Here is a 22,226-nt window from a genome sequence, read left to right on the forward strand (position 1 = left end):
AGCCAATTTATTTGCAAGAATCCCCCGCAAAGTCCCTCTGTTAAATAAAAGACGTGCAGAAGAGGTTACAATTTGCCAAAGAACACATCAACTGGCCTAAAGAGAAATGGAGGAATATTCTGTGGACTGATGAGAGTAAAATTGCTCTTTTTGAGTCCAAGGGCCGCAGACACTGTGAGACGACCCCAAAACTCTGAATTCAAGCCACAGTTCACAGTGAAGACAGTGAAGCATGGTGGTGCAAGCATCATGATATGGGCATGTTTCTCCTACTATGGTGTTGGGCCTATATATCACATACCAGCCCTTACCAAAAAATAGTATATAAGTATATAAAAGTATAAGTATATAAAAGGTAAACTGGAAGTATACTTGAAACATACTTGCATGTACTACTTTTTGGTAAGGGAGGTATCATGGATCAGTTTGGATATGTCAAAATACTTGAAGAGGTCATGTTGCCTTATGCTGAAGAGGACATGCCCTTGAAATGGGTGTTTCAACAAGACAATGACCCCAAGCACACTAGTAAATGAGCAAAATCTTGGTTCCAAACCAACAAAATTAATGCCTCGCAGATGTGAAGAAATCATGAAAAACTGTGGTTATACAACTCAATGCTAGTTTAGTGATTCACAGGATTGCTAAAAAAGCCGTTTGAATATAGTAGTTTTGAGTTTGTAGCGTCAACAGCAGATGCTACTATTATTGTGAACACCCCTTTTCTACTTTTTTTTTTTTACTAATAGCTCAATTTCATAGCCTTAAGTGCATATCATGAATGCGTGGTCTTGTTGGATTTGTGAGAATCTACTGAATCTACTGGTTGTTTCCCATGTAACAATAAGAAATATACTCAAAACCTGGATTAATCTTTTTAGTCACATAGCACTACTATTATTCTGAACACTACTGTAGAAGCTTTGATGATCTCTGTTTTCAAATTCTTGGTCACATTAAAATCCTTACAAATGTGTGTTTACTTCAAGATTAATGTCTGACTACTGTACATTTTGAAGTTAAACTTTTTAGTTTAGAAAACTTAACAAAAAATGTTTTAATTAAAAAAAAAAAAGATTCTTTAGAAATCTTAGATGTTCATCTGTAAATTAAAGCAATAACTTATCTAAAGAAATGGAGCCAGGAAAAATGCGTGCGCAACAGGAGGAAGGGACATGGCACATCTTCATGCATGCTTTATTAAAATGTCCACTGTGGGGCCTTCTTACAAGGTTCTGTTTCAGATTTGAAAACCGGGTCATCTTCAGCTCTGCTTCCAGTGTTAAAATCAGGACCACGCAGACCTGAAGCCGGGCTCACATGGAAATATTACAGACTGGACAAACCAGCACCATAGGCTGGGGGAAAAACATAAAAACCTCAGCATCAAAACAAAGTCTTCATCTGCGTAAAAAAAAAAAGTCTCCATCAGAGAACCTGTCCTTCATTTACCACCACGCCCAGTGTTTGACTTCAGTTTTAAGTGTCCGACTTCTCGCTTTGTGAAATGCATCAGATACCAGCGATTAGCATGCATCGCTCCTTCAGCAGTATTTGAGTGGGTGGGATCAGCAGCCTCAATCCCGCTCACCATTCACAGTGTCTGACTGACAGGTAGCCCGACAACAGGCCCTGAATTGGCCCAGATCCGGCCCTCTCTCTCCTAGCCTGTGATTGGGTGGCGGCCGAGACGCTGACGTCACCCCATGCGTCAGCCTCACGTTGATGTGGTGCGAGCGCTGCTCTCCTATTGGTCGTTTAGATGAAGGAATTCCAGCGTTGCTCTCCTATTGGTCGTTTAGGAGTGGGAAATCGCACTCCAAGATGGAGGCTAGTATCCGGCCCAATTCGTAGCCGGGCCAGTTGTCGGGCTAACTGACAGGTAGCAGCAATCCTCCTGCTGACCAGCAGGTGGGGGGCTGGAGTCAACAAGGTTTGAAATGTTGGAGTTGGAGAAGGCGGCAGCAGGTCGTCTGTGCAACCACGTCCCCTGCTGCTGTCGCCTCCTGAGGTCAGTCCACACCAGAATCACAGTGCAAGTCAGCAGATACCACTAACCAGATCCCAGCTGGGAAGGCACAGGTGCACTCTGGGTAACCACACACAACCTACACCCTGAACAGAGGAACCAGGTATGTGAAAACACGTCAACACGTGAATGGCACCCCCCCTCCCAAAAAAAAGACTAAAAGTACAGCAGGGACAGACAGAGACATGAGTCCAGGTCAGGTAGTGGGTCTAGAATGTGGTTCAGGTCAGTCTCGATGTAAGGCAGCAGTCAGGCTGTAGGGAACCCAACCTGCATACTGGAGAACCTGGACGAGACCCCCGGCCTGAAGAGGCGCTGCCATCAGGATGTGGATAGTTCAAAGGAGATGAACTGCTTGAGTCTCTCCAGGTACTGAGCATATAGTTCAATGTCATTATGCCCAGCCCCCTCCACCCACAGAGGTTCAACGGCACGGGGGCAGCGCTCGTACATGGCCAGGCCATGAGAAAAGTCGATCACCTCGTCTTCCGTACCGTGGATCACCAGCACTGGAGACGCCACCTTGGACACCTTGTCGATACTGTGGACCAGAAAGAGACAAAGGTGACAGATGCAGAGACAGCTTCACACTGTGACCACTGACAGCACAGACGTCCAACACCAACTACAAGGACCAGAGTGACTTTACAAATAAATAATAAAATAAATTAAAAGAACTGATGTCCCCTCTTGCTTGCCTCTACTGGTGGTTGGCTCTCACTGCGGTATTGTATCACTTCCTGTTCCGGAGCACAGCGGTGTTTTTCTGTATCTGTTAGCTGTTTAATCTGCGCAGTTAGATTGATCTAGTTATCTAGATAAGGTAGCTTAGCCGCCGTTAGTTCCCCCCTGGCAGACCCCGTGCAGTCGGGAAGGCAGGCTGACTGGGTGACTGTGAGGAGGAAGCGTAGCCCTAAACAGAAGCCCCGTGTACACCGTCAACCCGTTCACATCTCTAACCGTTTTCCCCACTCGACGATACACTCGCCGAGGATCAAACTCTGGTTATTGGCAACTCTGTTTTGAGAAATGTGAAGTTAGAGACACCAGCAACCATTGTCAATTGTCTTCCGGGGGCCAGAGCAGGCGACATCGAAGGACATTTGAAATTGCTGGCTAAGGCTAAGCGTAAATTTGGTAAGATTGTAATTCACGTCGGCAGTAATGACACTCGGTTACGCCAATCGGAGGTCACTAAAATTAACATTGAATCGGTGTGTAACTTTGCAAAAACAATGTCGGACTCTGTTGTTTTCTCTGGGCCCCTCCCCAATCAGACCGGGAGTGACATGTTTAGCCGCATGTTCTCCTTGAATTGCTGGCTGTCTGAGTGGTGTCCAAAAAATGAGGTGGGCTTCACAGATAATTGGCAAAGCTTCTGGGGAAAACCTGGTCTTGTTAGGAGAGACGGCATCCATCCCACTTTGGATGGAGCAGCTCTCATTTCTAGAAATCTGGCCAATTTTCTTAAATCCTCCAAACCGTGACTATCCAGGGTTGGGACCAGGAAGCAGAGTTGTAGTCTTACACACCTCTCTGCAGCTTCTCTCCCCCTGCCATCCCCTCATTACCCCATCCCCGTAGAGACGGTGCCTGCTCCCAGACTACCAATAACCAGCAAAAATCTATTTAAGCATAAAAATTCAAAAAGAAAAAATAATATAGCACCTTCAACTGCACCACAGACTAAAACAGTTAAATGTGGTCTATTAAACATTAGGTCTCTCTCTTCTAAGTCCCTGTTGGTAAATGATATAATAATTGATCAACATATTGATTTATTCTGCCTTACAGAAACCTGGTTACAGCAGGATGAATATGTTAGTTTAAATGAGTCAACACCCCCGAGTCACACTAACTGTCAGAATGCTCGTAGCACGGGCCGGGGCGGAGGATTAGCAGCAATCTTCCATTCCAGCTTATTAATTAATCAAAAACCCAGACAGAGCTTTAATTCATTTGAAAGCTTGACTCTTAGTCTTGTACATCCAAATTGGAAGTCCCAAAAACCAGTTTTATTTGTTATCTATCGTCCACCTGGTCGTTACTGTGAGTTTCTCTGTGAATTTTCAGACCTTTTGTCTGACTTAGTGCTTAGCTCAGATAAGACAATTATAGTGGGCGATTTTAACATCCACACAGATGCTGAGAATGACAGCCTCAACACTGCATTTAATCTATTATTAGACTCTATTGGCTTTGCTCAAAAAGTAAATGAGTCCACCCACCACTTTAATCATATCTTAGATCTTGTTCTGACTTATGGTATGGAAACAGAAGACTTAACAGTATTCCCTGAAAACTCCCTTCTGTCTGATCATTTCTTAATAACATTTACATTTACTCTGATGGACTACCCAGCAGTGGGGAATAGGTTTCATTACACTAGAAGTCTTTCAGAAAGCGCTGTAACTAGGTTTAAGGATATGATTCCTTCTTTATGTTCTCTAATGCCATATACCAACACAGTGCAGAGTAGCTACCTAAACTCTGTAAGGGAGATAAGAGTATCTCGTCAATAGTTTTACATCCTCATTGAAGACAACTTTGGATGCTGTAGCTCCTCTGAAAAAGAGAGCTTTAAATCAGAAGTGTCTGACTCCGCGGTATAACTCACAAACTCGTAGCTTAAAGCAGATAACCCGTAAGTTGGAGAGGAAATGGCGTCTCACTAATTTAGAAGATCTTCACTTAGCCTGGAAAAAGAGTCTGTTGCTCTATAAAAAAGCCCTCCGTAAAGCTAGGACATCTTTCTACTCATCACTAATTGAAGAAAATAAGAACAACCCCAGGTTTCTTTTCAGCACTGTAGCCAGGCTGACAAAGAGTCAGAGCTCTATTGAGCTGAGTATTCCATTAACTTTAACTAGTAATGACTTCATGACTTTCTTTGCTAACAAAATTTTAACTATTAGAGAAAAAATTACTCATAACCATCCCAAAGACGTATCGTTATCTTTGGCTGCTTTCAGTGATGCCGGTATTTGGTTAGACTCTTTCTCTCCGATTGTTCTGTCTGAATTATTTTCATTAGTTACTTCATCCAAACCATCAACATGTTTATTAGACCCCATTCCTACCAGGCTGCTCAAGGAAGCCCTACCATTATTTAATGCTTCGATCTTAAATATGATCAATCTATCTTTGTTAGTTGGCTATGTACCACAGGCTTTTAAGGTGGCAGTAATTAAACCATTACTTAAAAAGCCATCACTTGACCCAGCTATCTTAGCTAATTATAGGCCAATCTCCAACCTTCCTTTTCTCTCAAAAATTCTTGGAAGGGTAGTTGTAAAACAGCTAACTGATCATCTGCAGAGGAATGGTCTATTTGAAGAGTTTCAGTCAGGTTTTAGAATTCATCATAGTACAGAAACGGCATTAGTGAAGGTTACAAATGATCTTCTTATGGCCTCGGACAGTGGACTCATCTCTGTGCTTGTTCTGTTAGACCTCAGTGCTGCTTTTGATACTGTTGACCATAAAATTTTATTACAGAGATTAGAGCATGCCATAGGTATTAAAGGCACTGCGCGGCGGTGGTTTGAATCATATTTGTCTAATAGATTACAATTTGTTCATGTAAATGGGGAATCTTCTTCACAGACTAAAGTTAATTATGGAGTTCCACAAGGTTCTGTGCTAGGACCAATTTTATTCACTTTATACATGCTTCCCTTAGGCAGTATTATTAGACGGTATTGCTTAAATTTTCATTGTTACGCAGATGATACCCAGCTTTATCTATCCATGAAGCCAGAGGACACACACCAATTAGCTAAACTGCAGGATTGTCTTACATACATAAAGACATGGATGACCTCTAATTTCCTGCTTTTAAACTCAGATAAAACTGAAGTTATTGTACTTGGCCCCACAAATCTTAGAAACATGGTGTCTAACCAGATCCTTACTGTGGATGGCATTACCCTGACCTCTAGTAATACTGTGAGAAATCTTGGAGTCATTTTTGATCAGATCAATCAAAGCGCATATTAAACAAATATGTAGGACTGCTTTTTTGCATTTACGCAATATCTCTAAAATCAGAAAGGTCTTGTCTCAGAGTGATGCTGAAAAACTAATTCATGCATTTATTTCCTCTAGGCTGGACTATTGTAATTCATTATTATCAGGTTGTCCTAAAAGTTCCCTAAAAAGCCTTCAGTTAATTCAAAATGCTGCAGCTAGAGTACTGACGGGGACTAGAAGGAGAGAGCATATCTCACCCATATTGGCCTCTCTTCATTGGCTTCCTGTTAATTCTAGAATAGAATTTAAAATTCTTCTTCTTACTTATAAGGTTTTGAATAATCAGGTCCCATCTTATCTTAGGGACCTCGTAGTACCATATCACCCCAATAGAGCACTTCGCTCTCAGACTGCAGGCTTACTTGTAGTTCCTAGGGTTTGTAAGAGTAGAATGGGAGGCAGAGCCTTCAGCTTTCAGGCTCCTCTCCTGTGGAACCAGCTCACAATTCAGATCAGGGAGACAGACACCCTCTCTACTTTTAAGATTAGGCTTAAAACTTTCCTTTTTGCTAAAGCTTATAGTTAGGGCTGGATCAGGTGACCCTGAACCATCCCTTAGTTATGCTGCTATAGACGTAGACTGCTGGGGGGTTCCCATGATGCACTGTTTCTTTCTCTTTTTGCTCTGTATGCACCACTCTGCATTTAATCATTAGTGATCGATCTCTGCTCCCCTCCACAGCATGTCTTTTTCCTGGTTCTCTCCCTCAGCCCCAACCAGTCCCAGCAGAAGACTGCCCCTCCCTGAGCCTGGTTCTGCTGGAGGTTTCTTCCTGTTAAAAGGGAGTTTTTCCTTCCCACTGTAGCCAAGTGCTTGCTCACAGGGGGTCGTTTTGACCGTTGGGGTTTTACATAATTATTGTATGGCCTTGCCTTACAATATAAAGCGCCTTGGGGCAACTGTTTGTTGTGATTTGGCGCTATATAAAAAAATTGATTGATTGATTGATTGATTTTCATACTGACTGATTTTTTTAATCCAAACTTCATTTTAAGGTTGAGCACATTTAATTAAATATTATTCACAGAGGAAAACACCTCTGGACAATCAGGAATTTCGGTAACACTGACCGGCAGGCTGCACTCACACGCTCTTATTGTGAATGGCATTCAGCAAAAGGAGTTGGTCAAAGTAACTTTCACTTGAGCAGAACTGGTGCTAATTTAACTCCAGTTTTTAGTGAACATTAGCAGACAGACTAACCATCCTCAGGAACATCTGTGTGTTTCTGACGATACAAAAACAAATGTTCACCCAGACATCTGAAAGGCAGGACAAAATCGATGTGCTTTTATTTGATCAGGGCACTGGACCAATAACGCAGTGGGTAACAGAAAAATCATGGAAATGTGGATAAAGGCACCAAATTTGGCATAATTGATGTTCATGGCATATGTTGCAAATCTGATCAACTGGCCACTCAAAAACCCAAGGTAGTGGCTATTTTTCAAGATGGCCACCAACACAAACTGTTAAATTATGAAGTTTCCCCATTTAACAGTGTAAATGTCCTTGTTAAAATTTTTAGAATGAGTAAATTAATAATTACTAGCACGTTGCCCATGATCCACAGGCTCTAGATTGAGTCGTGTTTATAAAATAGGTAGCTGACATTTTTCAAGGGTGGTAATAAATGGTGCAAAGTTTCTATAATGATTTGGAATGGCGTGTAAGTCCAGAATGTAATTATCAATGTCCACTGTTCACCGTTATGTAATATCCTATTTTTCTGGAAAAATATTAGTCCTATCAACGTTCCATTTTAGCAGTGTTCATCCTTGACCCAAAATACATAAGCATACCAAATGGCAAATGTCAGCTCTCCCCAGTTTGCCCATGATAAAAGTTATACACGCACACGACTGAAGACATCAAGACTAGCATGTAACATGCAGTACGCCATCTCAGGATTCCTTGTAAAACAGCTTTTCTGAAATTTAGTACAAACCATCCTCGGGGGAATGGTTATGCTCACCTGGTTAGGGTTAGTTAGTTGGACTGTCTGACTGAGTCCCAGTGCGGCTCCAAAATGGGTATCCCCCCTCAAAAAAGCAACTTTTTTTTTGCCCTTCTTGAGGCAAATGCAATTTTTCCAGTTTGATTTCTTTCAGAAAAACTGTTCAATAACCATTTCTGACTTTACATAAAGAGTCATCGGGATGCAAAAAACCTCACTAACCTTGAATCATTAACCCATTTCATGTGTATTCCAGGGTTTCAGGGCCAATTAGGAATAACTACTTCTTTTACTTTGTCCAAATAACTTCAGGGTTTCTTGGCCATCACCCCTTTTTTCTTTTAAATTTATTTATTTTTAGCACTCAATCGGAATGTGGTTACAGCGGCATGGATGCCGAAAGCCGCCGACAGCCGGTTAGCTCATCCAGACCCACACAGGAGGACCGGCTCTGTTCCACCTGAAACCTTTATTTCCAAGAAACCATCCAGTTTACATCTGTACAGAATAATAGAGTGGAAAAACATCTGGTTGTGTTCACGGTTCTGGTTGGCTGCACGTTGAGTTGGGTGTATTTTGGGTCAGGTGAATCCGTACCGGAGGATTAGAGACATCTGTTCCTGCTTTTTATTTATAACTTTTGTCTCACTCCTTCACCTCTTCAGAAATATTTTAACCATATCAGCCAAACAATGCCATCAATAAAAGCACGAGAAATGCAAATGTCTCCAGTTTTCAGCAAAAATAAAAACATATGCTCATATGCTGATGACTCAAACATCTTTCAGTGAAACAACAGGCTAAAGGTTAGCAACAACAGTCACACTGGGACAAGTTCATCGATGTGTAAGAGGACAACAAAGACCCAAACATCTTCATTGGAGAAAATCGACTCTTCCAGCCGGTCCTGGGCCTTTTTCACACCCGGGCACACTCTATGAAGTGGATGCAATTTTTGGAGCTCGGAATGTTGTCCTTTTCCAAGATGACCATAGAGTTAAATCTGAGAGCCTGCACCGGTGCCACATCCACAGCATGCTTATACACTCCCCCCATATTCATTGCCCATAAATAACTACACAACCTAAACACGATGCCAGCTCTGGGAGCAAGACAGAGGTTACGGGCATGCCTGATGAGTTCAGTACTGCGGCAGCTACCACACCCTTTAACACTAGCTTGTCCAAATGACTGATTCCTGTTGTGTGGGCCGCTGAAGAGGAGGTACTGCTGGCCCACCACCACCAGAGGGCGCTGCCGCATCATGGGAGTAGCCTGGGTGACAGCTGTCACCCATCACCAGACACAGCTGTTCTACTCAGCACTGAGGTATATCAGGAGGACGGCGTCTCCACCTCAGTGCCGAGATATCGCCTAAGACCAAGGTAGTATTCTCTGCAGTTATACATTGCATCATCAGCTAAGACTGTTAAAACCTTTTTCAGGACTGGTGACTACTGAAAACCTCATTCTTTGGATAAGTACTCACCTTCCTGCTATACTTTGCCAAGAGGTGGAGGCGGCTTCTCCCCTCTCTGTTACTGGGTGCGTTCATCCACTCCTGTGTGTTGTTGCTCTCTCCTGCCAGCAGTACCGGATCCAACGAGCGGAGGCAGTGGCCACCTGGGAATTCGGGACTTGGCGGTTCCAGTATTTCCAGGGTTCGGTGGCAGAGGAGATCTGGGTGGTTCCGGTTCGACTGAGACAGACGTCTCCTACCTTCGAGCCTGCCCACACGACACCAGCGGATTCGACCCCAAATTGTGTTTGTTGTATTACTCGTGCTTGTTTCAGTAGTAAATCTTGTTATTTACTCTCTCCATTGTCCGTTCATTGCGCCCCCTGTTGTGGGTCCGTGTTCCTACACTTTCACAACAGGTTCCACACTCTGGTCATGTGGAAGAATGCATGGAAATCCCAGCACCCAGTTGTGGTCCCCTCGCAAGATGTACTGATAGACCTGCTAGCTTAAGCTTGGGGCCAGAGCATCTGACACGTCTTCTCATTTTAGGGTGCTGACATCACACATGCGAGGTTACACAGACAACTTGCACACATGAAACGAGTTGTATACGATGTGACAAAACAAAATTAGGCAGGTGCATAAATTTGGGCACCCTTGTCATTTTCTTGATTTGAATACATTTAGCACTAACTACTGGAACACAAAATTGGTTTAGTAAGCTCACTGACCCTTGACCTCCTTTCACAGGCGAATCCAATCATGAGAAAGGGTATTTAAGGTGGCCATTTACAAATGTTTCTGCTCTTTGGAGTGGCAAAATGGGACCCTCTAAACAACTGTCAAAAGACCTGAAAACAAAGACTGTTCAAAATCATGGTTTAGGGGAAGGATGCAAAAAAGCTATCTCAGAGATTTCAGCTGTCAGTTTGCACTGTGAGGAACATAGTGAGGAAATGGAAGACCGCAGGCACAGTACTAGTTAAGGCCAGAAGTGGCAGGAAAAGAAAAACCTCATAAGCTGAAGTGAAGGATGGTGAGAACAGTCATAGTCAACCCACAGACCTGCTCCAAATATCTACAACACAATCTTGCTGCAGCTAGTGTCTCTCTGCATCATTCAACTATACAGCGCACTTTGCACAGAGATGTTGTATGATGCCATAACGCAGAGGAATCCTTTTCTGTGTACACGCCACAAACAGAGTTGCTTGAGGTATGCTAAAGCACATCTGGACAAGCCAGCTTCATTTTGGAATAAGGTGCTGTGGACTGATGAAACTAAAATCGAGTCATTTGGACATAACAAGGGGCGGTACACATGACTAAAAAAAGAACATTGCATTCCAAGAAAAACACTTGCTACCTACAGTAAAATTTGGAGGAGGTGCCATCGTGCTGTGGGGCTGTGCAGCCTGTGCAGGTACTGGGAATCTTGTTAAAGTTGAGGGTCACATGGATTCTTGAGAACAATGTTCAAGAATCAGTGACAAAGTTGAAGTTGCACCGCGGCTGGATCTTTCAACAAGACAATGACCCTAACACTGCTTAAAATCTACTAAGGCATTCACGCAGAGGAACAAGTACAACGTGCTGGAATGGCCATCTCAGTCCTGAGACCTGAATATTATTGAAAATCTGTGGTGTGATTTTAAGCGGGCTGTCCATGCTCGGAAACCAACAAACCTGGGGTGTTTTGTAAAGAAGAATGGTCCAAGATACCTTCAACCAGAATCCAGACTCTCACTGGAAGCTATAGGAAGCGTTTGGAGGCTGTTATTTCTGCAAAAGGAGGATCTACTAAATATTAGGAATGTCCCGATCTGATCACGTGATCAGAAATCGGGCCCGATCACGTGGTTTCAGACTTGATCGAAATCGGACGTTACATCCCGATCAGGAATCCGATATAGATTTTATCCTCATTATTTTGATCCGCGCTATTTAAAGCTCATTATTGCAGATTAATGGGCCTTTCACGCGTCGGAAGCATCAGAGGCATCAATAATCGGTCTAAAAAGCATCATTTTCAATGAGACGCGTTGCTTTTTAGAGGCGTTTAGAAGTGTTGCGTCAAAAGCTGAACTAAAGCGACGCTTCTGACAGGAGCGCACATTGCCGCTTGTCGGCAGGTTGACGCGGTCAAAGTTCAACCCAATCTTTTATGTATTTATTTTTTTACTGAACAAAAGAAAAAACATAACCACCATTGACATTAATGCTTGTCCGATTGTCCGGGACAAGTGTAAAATGTGATCGGACAAGCAATAGCTCTAAATTGTCAGACCGGACAAGTTTTTTTTTTTTTTTTTTTGTCTCGCACCTCGCGAGAAACCGTCTTCGGTTTTCCCCGCCACTCTCCGAGCAGCGGACAATCGAAAAACATGATATCACAGGGTTCTCCCAAGACAATGGAACAACGGCGCCGCGCCATCAGTGTTCCGACAGCGCCGTCACACTCTGCCCTGCTATCAGGTAGTTTTTTTAAATCCAGCCAGGCTGTTTGTGCTGAACTGCCTGCTCTCCCCTCCACTGCCGGCAGAGAGCCTAGCAGCGGTGCAGCTCAGAGAGCACAAAGTGGAAAAAAAAAAATTCCATCAAAGTCTTCAGATAAAAAGAGCTCCTTCTGTTTGTATAGCTCCAGAAATTAATTTATAGGCTTTATTTTACAGTTGAAAGCCTTCATGTTTGCAAAGTTTGCTCAAATATGGTGTCCAGGATTCATTTTTAAAAGAGCAGACTTACTCCTTTACTTCTTCCAGATTTTTTTCATTTTCTTTTTATTATTGTTTTTTATGCACCAATGACACCAGATCAAATTACTTATATGTGAGAACTTACTTGGCAATAAATTTGATTCTGATTTGACAATCAAATCAATCCAGATTTAGCTCTTGTTCAAACAAGACAATTAGGGGTTATATTGTTGTTGTGTTTAAATAAGTATGCAATTCCACTTAAAAATGTTGAAAAAAAAAAACTAAACTGTCAACATGACAGTAAAAACTCTGCCTTCCTTCTTTATGTTCTCTAATGCCATATACCAACACAGTGCAGAGTAGCTACCTAAACTCTGTGAGTGAGATAGAGTATCTCTGTCAATAGTTTTACATCCTCATTGAAGACAACTTTGGATGCTGTAGCTCCTCTGAAAAAGAGAGCCTTAAATCAGAAGTGCCTGACTCCATGGTATAACTCACAAACTCGCAGCTTAAAGCAGATAACCCGTAAGTTGGAGAGGAAATGGCGTCTCACTAATTTAGAAGATCTTCACTTAGCCTGGAAAAAGTCTGTTGCTCTATAAAAAAGCCCTCCGTAAAGCTAGGACATCTTACTACTCATCACTAATTGAAGAAAATAAGAACAACCCCAGGTTTCTTTTCAGCACTGTAGCCAGGCTGACAAAGAGACAGAGCTCTATTGAGCCGAGTATTCCTTTAACTTTAACTAGCAATGACTTCATGACTTTCTTTGCTAATAAAATTCTAACTATTAGAGAAAAAATTACTCATAACCATCCCAAAGACATATCGTTATCTTTGGCTGCTTTCAGTGATGCCGGTATTTGGTTAGACTCTTTCTCTCCCATTGTTCTGTCTGAGTTATTTTCATTAGTTACTTCCTCCAAACCATCAACATGTCTATTAGACCCCATTCCTACCAGGCTGCTCAAGGAAGCCCTACCATTAATTAATGCTTCGATCTTAAATATGATCAAGCTATCTTTATTAGTTGGCTATGTACCACAGGCGTTTAAGGTGGCAGTAATTAAACCATTACTTAAAAAGCCATCACTTGACCCAGCTATATTTGCTAATTATAGGTCAATCTCCAACCTTCCTTTTCTCTCAAAAATTCTTGGAAGGGTAGTTGTAAAACAGCTAACTGATCATCTGCAGAGGAATGGTCTATTTATTACAGACATAAAGACATGGATGACCTCTAATTTCCTGCTTTTAAACTCAGATAAAACTGAAGTTATTGTACTTGGCCCCACAAATCTTAGAAACATGGTGTCTAACCAGATCCTTACTCTGGATGGCATTACCCTGACCTCTAGTAATACTGTGAGAAATCTTGGAGTCATTTTTGATCAGGATATGTCATTCAATGCGCATATTAAACAAATATGTAGGACTGCTTTTTTGCATTTGCGCACTCTCTCTAAAATTAGAAAGGTCTTGTCTCAGAGTGATGCTGAAAAACTAATTCATGCATTTATTTCCTCTAGGCTAGACTATTGTAATTCATTATTATCAGGTTGTCCTAAAAGTTCCCTGAAAAGCCTTCAGTTAATTCAAAATGCTGCAGCTAGAGTACTGACAGGGACTAGAAGGAGAGAGCATATCTCACCCATATTGGCCTCTCTTCATTGGCTTCCTGTTAATTCTAGAATAGAATTTAAAATTCTTCTTCTTACTTATAAGGTTTTGAATAATCAGGTCCCATCTCAGCTTAGGGACCTCATAGTACCATATCACCCCAATAGAGCGCTTCGCTCTCAGACTGCAGGCTTACTTGTAGTTCCTAGGGTTTGTAAGAGTAGAATGGGAGGCAGAACCTTCAGCTTTCAGGCTCCTCTCCTCTGGAACCAGCTCCCAATTCAGATCAGGGAGACAGACACCCTCTCTACTTTTAAGATTAGGCTTAAAACTTTCCTTTTTGCTAAAGCTTATAGTTGGGGCTGGATCAGGTGACCCTGAACCATCCCTTAGTTATGCTGCTATAGACTTAGACTGCTGGGGGGTTTCCATGATGCACTGAGTGTTTCTTTCTCTTTTTGCTCTGTATGCACCACTCTGCATTTAATCATTAGTGATTGATCTCTGCTCTCTTCCACAGCATGTCTTTTTCCTGGTTCTCTCCCTCAGCCCCAACCAGTCCCAGCAGAAGACTGCCCCTCCCTGAGCCTGGTTCTGCTGGAGGTTTCTTCCTGTTAAAAGGGAGTTTTTCCTTCCCACTGTCGCCAAGTGCTTGCTCACAGGGGGTCGTTTTGACCGTTGGGGTTTTTCTATAATTATTGTATGGCCTTGCCTTACAATATAAAGCACCTTGGGGCAGCTGTTTGTTGTGATTTGGCGCTATATAAATAAAGTTGATTTGATTTGCCTGGACTCTTAATGAATTAAAGGTACAGTTTGTCATTTTTTAAAGAAGAGAGCAAATGTTACCTCCATCAAATAATGTGTTTTTAAATTTTTCAATGTCATTTATTTTCTTAACATAGACAGAAAAATACAAAGAAGAACTTTGATATTACAACATACGTGTACATTTTTTGCCTATTATTCTTGCTTTCAATGCATCTAAAACCAGTCAAAATGACTCACAACGCGCGCCGCCTCGGGCGATAATTGCCAACAGCACCGCTATACTAAAAATTTCTGGGGAGAACCCTGTATCATGTGTGCACGAGACCACTGTATGGAGTGTGCGGTCGTAGCATCTTCTTCACGCCTTTTGAAGAATATATTGAACAGAATGTCTTTTCTAAAACCTCTGAAACCAGGCCAGATACCAGGGAAAACACCAGTCAAATGAAAAGCATCAACCCCTGCAAGTGTAGAACCCTCAAAGAAGACGTATGAAGAGAAAGGAAGAGAGAGGAAGTTTGTGAGTAGCTGGACACAGGATTATCTGTGGCTGGGGCATAAGGAAGAGGACAACACAATATACTGCCATGTCTGTCGGAATTTTCCTTCAATTGCGGACCAGTAAGTCATTTTTAAATGTTGAAATAAAAGAATCTGATTTGCTTCATCAAAAAACATACTGACAAATGATCATGCATTGAACAGTGATGAATTCAGAAAACACACAGGAGAGAAGCAGATGCATATTGGCATTTACCAATTATTTAAATTTTTTGCCAATTATGAACAATCACAGGAGAGAAACATTATGAGCTATGTCTTGGTTAATGGATTAAGGCTATGCATGCAATATGTAATCAAATTTATTTTTTGGAAATTCAATTTTACCACCCACACAGGAGAGAAGCAATTTATGAAAAAGTGTAATTTCAGTACTTCCACAGTAGCATGCCCCCAGACACCCCTAGGTGACATGTGCCATTGGCGTATGTATCGCGTGCCATCGGCACGTTTCATGTGGCTCACGTCTGCGGCGCTCGCTTGTCCAGACAACCAGCTTTTCCTATAGGACAAGTAAACGTCAGGGTTACTTGTCTTATGGACAAGTACACTAAAAAGCTTAATGTCAATGCCTGTAACAAGTTCAACCCAATCCAACTTTAGATGCTCTGAGCTGTGACGTAGCTTCGCGCTGTCCAATAGGAACGACACGTCGGGCCAAAACACGGAAGACTAGTGGCAGAAACCACTGATCTCTACAAAACAGAAACGTGTCACAGGACTGCTCATTTATAGAGCAGTTTTCTGAAGAAAAATCCTTGGAAATGTTTTTTTTTGTTGTTGTTTGTTACCTCAAAATTTCTGATTACTGTTTAAAAAAAGTTCAGAACACTTGTAATTAAAATAGCTAAATAAATCAATAAATGGTTCTTTAGAAACCTTTCATCTGTAAATTAAAACCACCTGTTATTTCAGATTACATATTTTCTTGTTTAACATAAGGAACCTTGGACATTTATTTTTAGACAAATAAAATGGAAATTTGTACATTTTTTCTGGTAGATTATTTCTGGTAGATTATTACTTGATTGCTCAAGCTACCTCAAGGAGAAGTGTACTATTTAAGTGATAATAAAATAAGGTGATTAAAATGAAAATATTATATATTTAGAATGAGCAATGAACAATTTGTTCATTGCTCATTCAGTTTTTTTAAAGTATCGGATCGGGACTCGGTATTAGCAGATACTCAAAATCAGATGACTCGGAATCGGATCGGGGCCAAAAAACCTGATCGGGACATCCCTACTAATTACTGATATATTTTTTCTGTTGGGGTGCCCAAATTTATGCACCTGCCTAATTTTGTTTAAAGAATTATTACACACTTTCTGTAAATCCTATAAACTTCATTTCACATCTCAAATATCACTGTTTTTGTCTGCTGTATGATATATTTAACTGAAACTGCTGATCCAAACAATGATTTATAAAGGAAAAACATGGAACTTATCAGGGGTGCCCAAACATTTACATACCACTGTAACACACAGCGGCAGAAGCCCCACACCACACACCAGCACCACAGTGGAGGAGCTGCATCTCCTCCACCAAAGCACTCACAAACCAGCTTCTGTACTGTGTGAAAACATTCAGCTGGTTGACCAAAGTCAAACTAAATGCTGACGTAACAAAAAATAAGCAAACGCTAAATAACCGTCAAGAACGACAGCAAAATGAAATACAGATGAATTGAAGTTTTCGGCGGCGTTCGTTCAAATTTTTCAACAGTTTAAAAATCCTGACAAAGCGCCAGCTGCAGAAATGAAGCTGCGCGAAGGTTAAATGATGCCAATGAAAGTCCAGATTTCTTGTTTTGTTTGGGCTTTGTTGCCCTTCGTTAAGTGCTGTGTGACTGGGCATTTATTTACAGCGCTCTGCGTGGCTCTCCGGAGCCTTGGGCAGCTGGGCAATTCCATGCTTCTGTGTCACAGAAGTCACATATGTCACAGCTTTTTTGGTTTCATTGGTTCCTCTCCCGTCATATTTTAAAAGCTTTTGCCAGGACACAGGCTGATTTCATTTCAATTATGGATCAAATACATTTGGCAGAAAAGTCTGCAAATGACGAACTTCACAACATGGAGTCGGATAAAGATGCACAAATGACCTACAATTCATGGAGGAAATTGGACACTGTACCTTTGGTTTGGAGGTTGATGACTGTATAAAAAAGCTCGCTGAGGGATAAAGTAATCCAGAGTTCCTGCTGCAAATTGCATAAAGATGCAAAGGAGAATTTTAAAAGATTAATGCGCACGTCGACGTCATTGCTTGGCCATGGAGCTAAGGAGTCGCAGAAGCATAAATCAGGCTTAAGGATTTTAAGGCACCACTCTGAAGCGGACTTAGAAAGATGAGTGACTTGTCCAAATGTAATCTTTTTAATGCACATAATGTCTGGCACTTATTTAAGGCAGGCGTTTATTGTTTTCAGACAAAGATTTGACCCAGTCATTAAATGAAGCAGGCCCCAATTCAGGATTTCCTGTAGATCGTTCGACGCCTCCTGACTGTAACTAATCCGTTACATACATAACAGATTATGTCCATTTTATACATATAACTAATTGCTGCCAAAGCACAAATGGGGTGGTGCTAGTCAGGGCGAGACGCAGCAAGAGTGTGTGAGAGTGATTGTGGGAACTGCAGTTTTTAACTGTGGTTTTTATTTATTTTTAACGTCCATGTGTAGTCCTTTTAAACATGTCTTTTTAAACACTGCACCCATTTTATCTGCCACGGGAAATCCCACAGGTGTTCAGGACAGTGGTTTATATACATCCCAGAGCAAACATGGCAGAAGCAGCATCCTCCATTGCTCAAGTTGTGCACCAACTGCAAAATAAATGCCCTGATGCCCCACATTTCATCCTAGGTGACTTTAACACTTGTAGTCTGAATCAGCATCTTGGTCATTTGTACCAGTATGTGAAATGCCCAACGCGACATGGTAAAACACTGGACTACGACACTATAAAGGGAGCTTACAAATCCTTCCCATTGGCTCCACCTGGCTCTTCTGACCACAGCTGTGTCCTGCTTGCTCCAGTCTACCAGCCGACCCTCAAGAAGGGGAAAGTTGAGCATAAAGAGGTCCATCTATGAACAGAGAGCACTATTCAGGAACTGAATGGATGTTTCCATAACACGAACAGGGATGTTTTTAAAGAGTCTTGCACTGATCTGGATGAACTGACCGATACTGTGGTAAAATATATTACCTTCTGTGAAGAGATGAAAATCCCAAGAAAGATAATCACAATGTACCCTAATAATAAGCCTTGGGTCAGCAAATCCCTCAAGAATTCTATCAATAAGAAAAAAATAGTTTACTATCAAGGAAATTTATCTGAACAAAAAGAAGCCCAAAACAATGGTGAAAAGGGAAATCAAGCTGGCCAAAATGCAGTATAAGGACAAGGTACAGGATGAATTCAGTTGGGTAATTCTCTCTCCACTTGGAGAGGATTCAAGTCCATGATAGGGATCCAGGACAAGAAAAAAAAAGTGTCTAACACTGACAAATCTGACTCCACCCTGGCAGAAGAGTTAAATCAGTTCTATTTGAGATTTGATTCAAATGATTTCTCTGAAGAACTCTCTAAATTTAAGGAAGTCCCACTAAGCAGTGGGATTCAGATAGATGAAATTAGTGTGTTGAGCACTTTTGAAGAAACTAACCCAAGGAAAAGTCATGGGCCGGATGGCATAAGCGGTGACTACTTAAATGCTGTGTCCCATTTTTAAGTGGAATCTTCACACACATTTTCCAGTGGTCCTTGTCATTTAATAAAGTTCCCACCTTGTGGAAAGAATCCATTATTGTTCCTGTGGCAAACGTACCGTCACCTAAAACATTAAATGACTATCACCCTGTGGCTCTCACCTCAGTGGTGATGAAGAGCTTTGAGCGTATAGTAAAAAAGAGCTTGCTTGCTATGATGCAGACCGTGACTGATCCACTTCAAATTGCTTATCAACCCAGGAAAGAGGTGGAGGATGCCTTGGCAACACTATTAAATTTAGTTGTCAGGCACCTCGAAGGCAGGAAAACACACATAACGTCTTTGTTTTTCAGATTTCTCATTAGCCTTTGTATGCTGCCTCTTGTCCTTGCTCATAGGCTTTCAGAAATACCCAGTGTTGATTTGGGAACTATACGAGGTCTGTCAATAAAGTATAGGTCCTTTTTTTTTTCAAAAACTATATGGATTTCATTCATATGTTTTTACTTCAGACATGCTTGAACCCTCGTGCGCATGCGTGAGTTTTTCCACGCCTGTCGGTGACGTCATTTGCCTGTCAGCACGCCTTGTGGGAGGTGTGGCCCAGCCCCCTCGTCGGAATTCCTTTGTCTGAGAAGTTGCTGAGAGACTGGCGCTTTGTTTGATCAAAATGTTTTTCAAAACCTGTGAGGCACATCGAAGTGGACACGGTTCGAAAAATTCAGCTGGTTTTCGGTGAAAATTTTAACGGCTGATGAGAGATTTTGAGGCGATACTGTCGCTTTAACGACTTCTCACGGAGCGGGACGTCACGCAGTGCTCCCAGGCGCCGTCAGCCTGTTTCAAGTTGAAAACCTCCACATTTCAGGCTCTATTGATCCAGGACGTCGTGAGAGAACAGAGAAGTTTCAGAAGAAGTCGGTTTCAGCATTTTATCCGGATATTCCACTGTTAAAGGAGATTTTTTTTAATGAAAGACGTGCGAACGGATTGTCGTGGCGGCTCACCGGCACTGGAAAAACACCTCTGTTGGAAGCCTTAAGGACAAGTTGGAACATGCCCAGCTGTTAAACAATTTCTCAGATACTCACTCCACTGAAAGCCATCAAAAGCCACCTGGATTTTACAAATGGTTATCAACACGGAGGTGTTTTTCCTGTGGCGGAGCGTCGCGGCGGCTGCGAGCCGACGCTGCAATCCGTCTGCACGTCTTTCATTTAAAAAATCTCCTTTAACAGTGGAATATCCAGATAAAATGCTGAAACCAACTTCTTCTGAAACTTCTCTGTTCTCTCACGACATCCTGGATCAATAGAGCCTGAAATGTGGAGGTTTTCAGCCTGAAACAGGCTGACGATGGCGCCTGGGAGCGCTGCGTGACGTCCCACTCCATGGGAAGTCCTTAAAGCAACAGTATCACCTCAAAATCTGTCATCAGCCATTAAAATTTTCACCGAAAACCAGCTTAATTTTTCGAACCGTGTCCACATCAATGTGCCTCACAGGTTTTGAAAAACATTTTGATCAAACAAAGCGCCAGTCTCTCAGCAACTTCTCAGACGAAGGAATTCCGACGAGGGGCTGGACAACTCCTCCCACAAGGAGTGCTCACAGGCGAATGACGTCACCGACAGACGTGGAAAAACTCACGCATACACACGAGGGTTCAAGCATGTCTGACGTAAAAACATATGAATGAAATCCATATAGTTTTTGAAAAAAATAAAAAGGACCTATACTTTATTGACAGACTTCGTATGCTGGTTAGTTGATTTTCTGACGAGGCCTCAGAGAACTTGTGTTAATTGAAACCTTGTCCGAGACTCTGTTGTGTTCCACAGGGTCACCCCAGGGATGCATTTTGTCACCTCTATTGTTCATGCTTTACACGAACGACTGTAAAGCCCCTTTCACACCGGGGCTGCTCCCAGTTGCGTCATGACGACGCAGGAATTTCTGCGTCAGGTGCGCGCACAGGGGGCAGAGAGGAGGTGAGGACACAGCCTGCAGGTTCTCTGCACAGAGAAATCAGAGTGCACAGTCTGGCTGCAGCCAAACTGTGCACTCTGATTTCTCTTCTAGTTTATATGTGTTCTTGTGCTGAGCTGCAGGTCTGCACTCTGAGTTCTGTTATAGTTTATCTTTCCTCCTTTGACCGCGAGATGCACGCGCGCGCAAACGAACCGTCTGTGAGCAAATGTGGAGATGTCTGGAGTTTTACTTGATGCTGACATGTCCTGTCTCTGGCAATCAGTCTGTGAGCAGGACTTATGTCTTTTTTTGTCCTTTTTTTTTTTTTTTTTTAACTGTGATGAGAGAGTTTGAGGAGAGAAAGGAACTAACTCCTTGCAGCCAGACAGTTTTTTTTTTTTCTTTTAATTGTTCACATGTGCGTGCGTGAACGAACCGTCCGTGAGTGGACTGGAGATGTCCAGACTTTTTAATGGATGTCTTTTGCAATCAGTCTGTGAGCAGGACTTTTATGGATTTTATTTAAACACATTTGTGAGAGAAGAAGCTGCTTCACAGTGCCTCTCTTCACCAGACAGCTCCACACAGAGAGGAGCAGCAGCTGCAATCAGCATTTTTGTTTTTCCTGTGGTCTTTTTTTTTTAAGCGTGTAGTTTTACTGCATTGAGTACACGGTATAAAAACAATCCTGGGTGATTTATACTTCGAGAACAATGGAACACAGCAGGAATCATAAATTGGCGTTGGATAACGTTGTCTTGTGAGTGTGTGGCTTCCAGCCACGCTGAGTACCATCTTGTTGCTCTGACTTGCGCTGAAACCACTTAATTCTGCATCGAGCAGAGGACGTAAAAAAATTAAACATGTTTAATTTTTGTTTGCGCCCCTCACGCTGTTGTGGCACCAAGCTGCATCATCTCGGCACTAGGTTGCTTACACGTGGCGTTGTCATAACGACGCACAACGCAACCGGGAGCAGCCCCGGTGTGAAAGGGGCTAGGGCTGAAACGATTAATCGAGTAACTCGAATAATTCGATTACAAAAAATGTTCGAGGCAAATTCTGTGCCTCAAAGCTTCGTTTAACGTTGTAGTACATATGCCAGGCCTGTGTGTGGCGCTGCAACGGCCGCAGGAAAAAAAAAAAACAGAAGAAGACTGGAGCATAACAGCTAATCAAATTAGCAATGATAGTTACCGCTTTCCAATATGACACCGAGTAAAATAAAGCCTTTTAAGAGAAAGATGGTCCACGCTGATCATCTGAAATAGACTTACTGTGCATTTAAAGCGAAGCAGTGTGTTTGTGTATTTTTAAAAAACACACGGACCCGGTGTCCAGCTGCTGTCTCTCTCTACCCAGTGTGAGGGGCTCTCAGACCAGGCGAGTCAC

The 22,226-nt window shown here is 42.2% G+C and overlaps 1 protein-coding gene and 1 long non-coding RNA gene across 2 annotated transcripts in view; one reads left to right on the top strand and one right to left on the bottom strand.

Annotated features, from left to right (window-relative positions):
* The first annotated feature begins 1,098 nt into the window (after positions 1-1,098).
* On the top strand, positions 1,099-2,135 carry LOC117522713. Its single transcript, XR_004564305.1, has 2 exons — positions 1,099-1,614; positions 1,883-2,135. It is a non-coding gene; the product is annotated as an uncharacterized LOC117522713 (long non-coding RNA).
* Positions 2,136-2,326: 191 nt separating this feature from the next.
* The window catches only part of abhd17c (abhydrolase domain containing 17C, depalmitoylase), a 52,523-nt gene continuing 32,623 nt past the window's right edge, over positions 2,327-22,226 (bottom strand). Inside the window, exon 3 of the mRNA XM_034184158.1 lies at positions 2,327-2,570. Coding sequence (XP_034040049.1) covers positions 2,351-2,570 — 220 coding nt within the window. The 3' untranslated portion in view covers positions 2,327-2,350. The remainder of the gene's footprint in view (positions 2,571-22,226) is intronic.

The sequence above is a fragment of the Thalassophryne amazonica genome, chromosome 2 (assembly GCF_902500255.1).
Source record: "Thalassophryne amazonica chromosome 2, fThaAma1.1, whole genome shotgun sequence".
Classification (NCBI taxonomy): Eukaryota; Metazoa; Chordata; class Actinopteri; order Batrachoidiformes; family Batrachoididae; genus Thalassophryne; species Thalassophryne amazonica.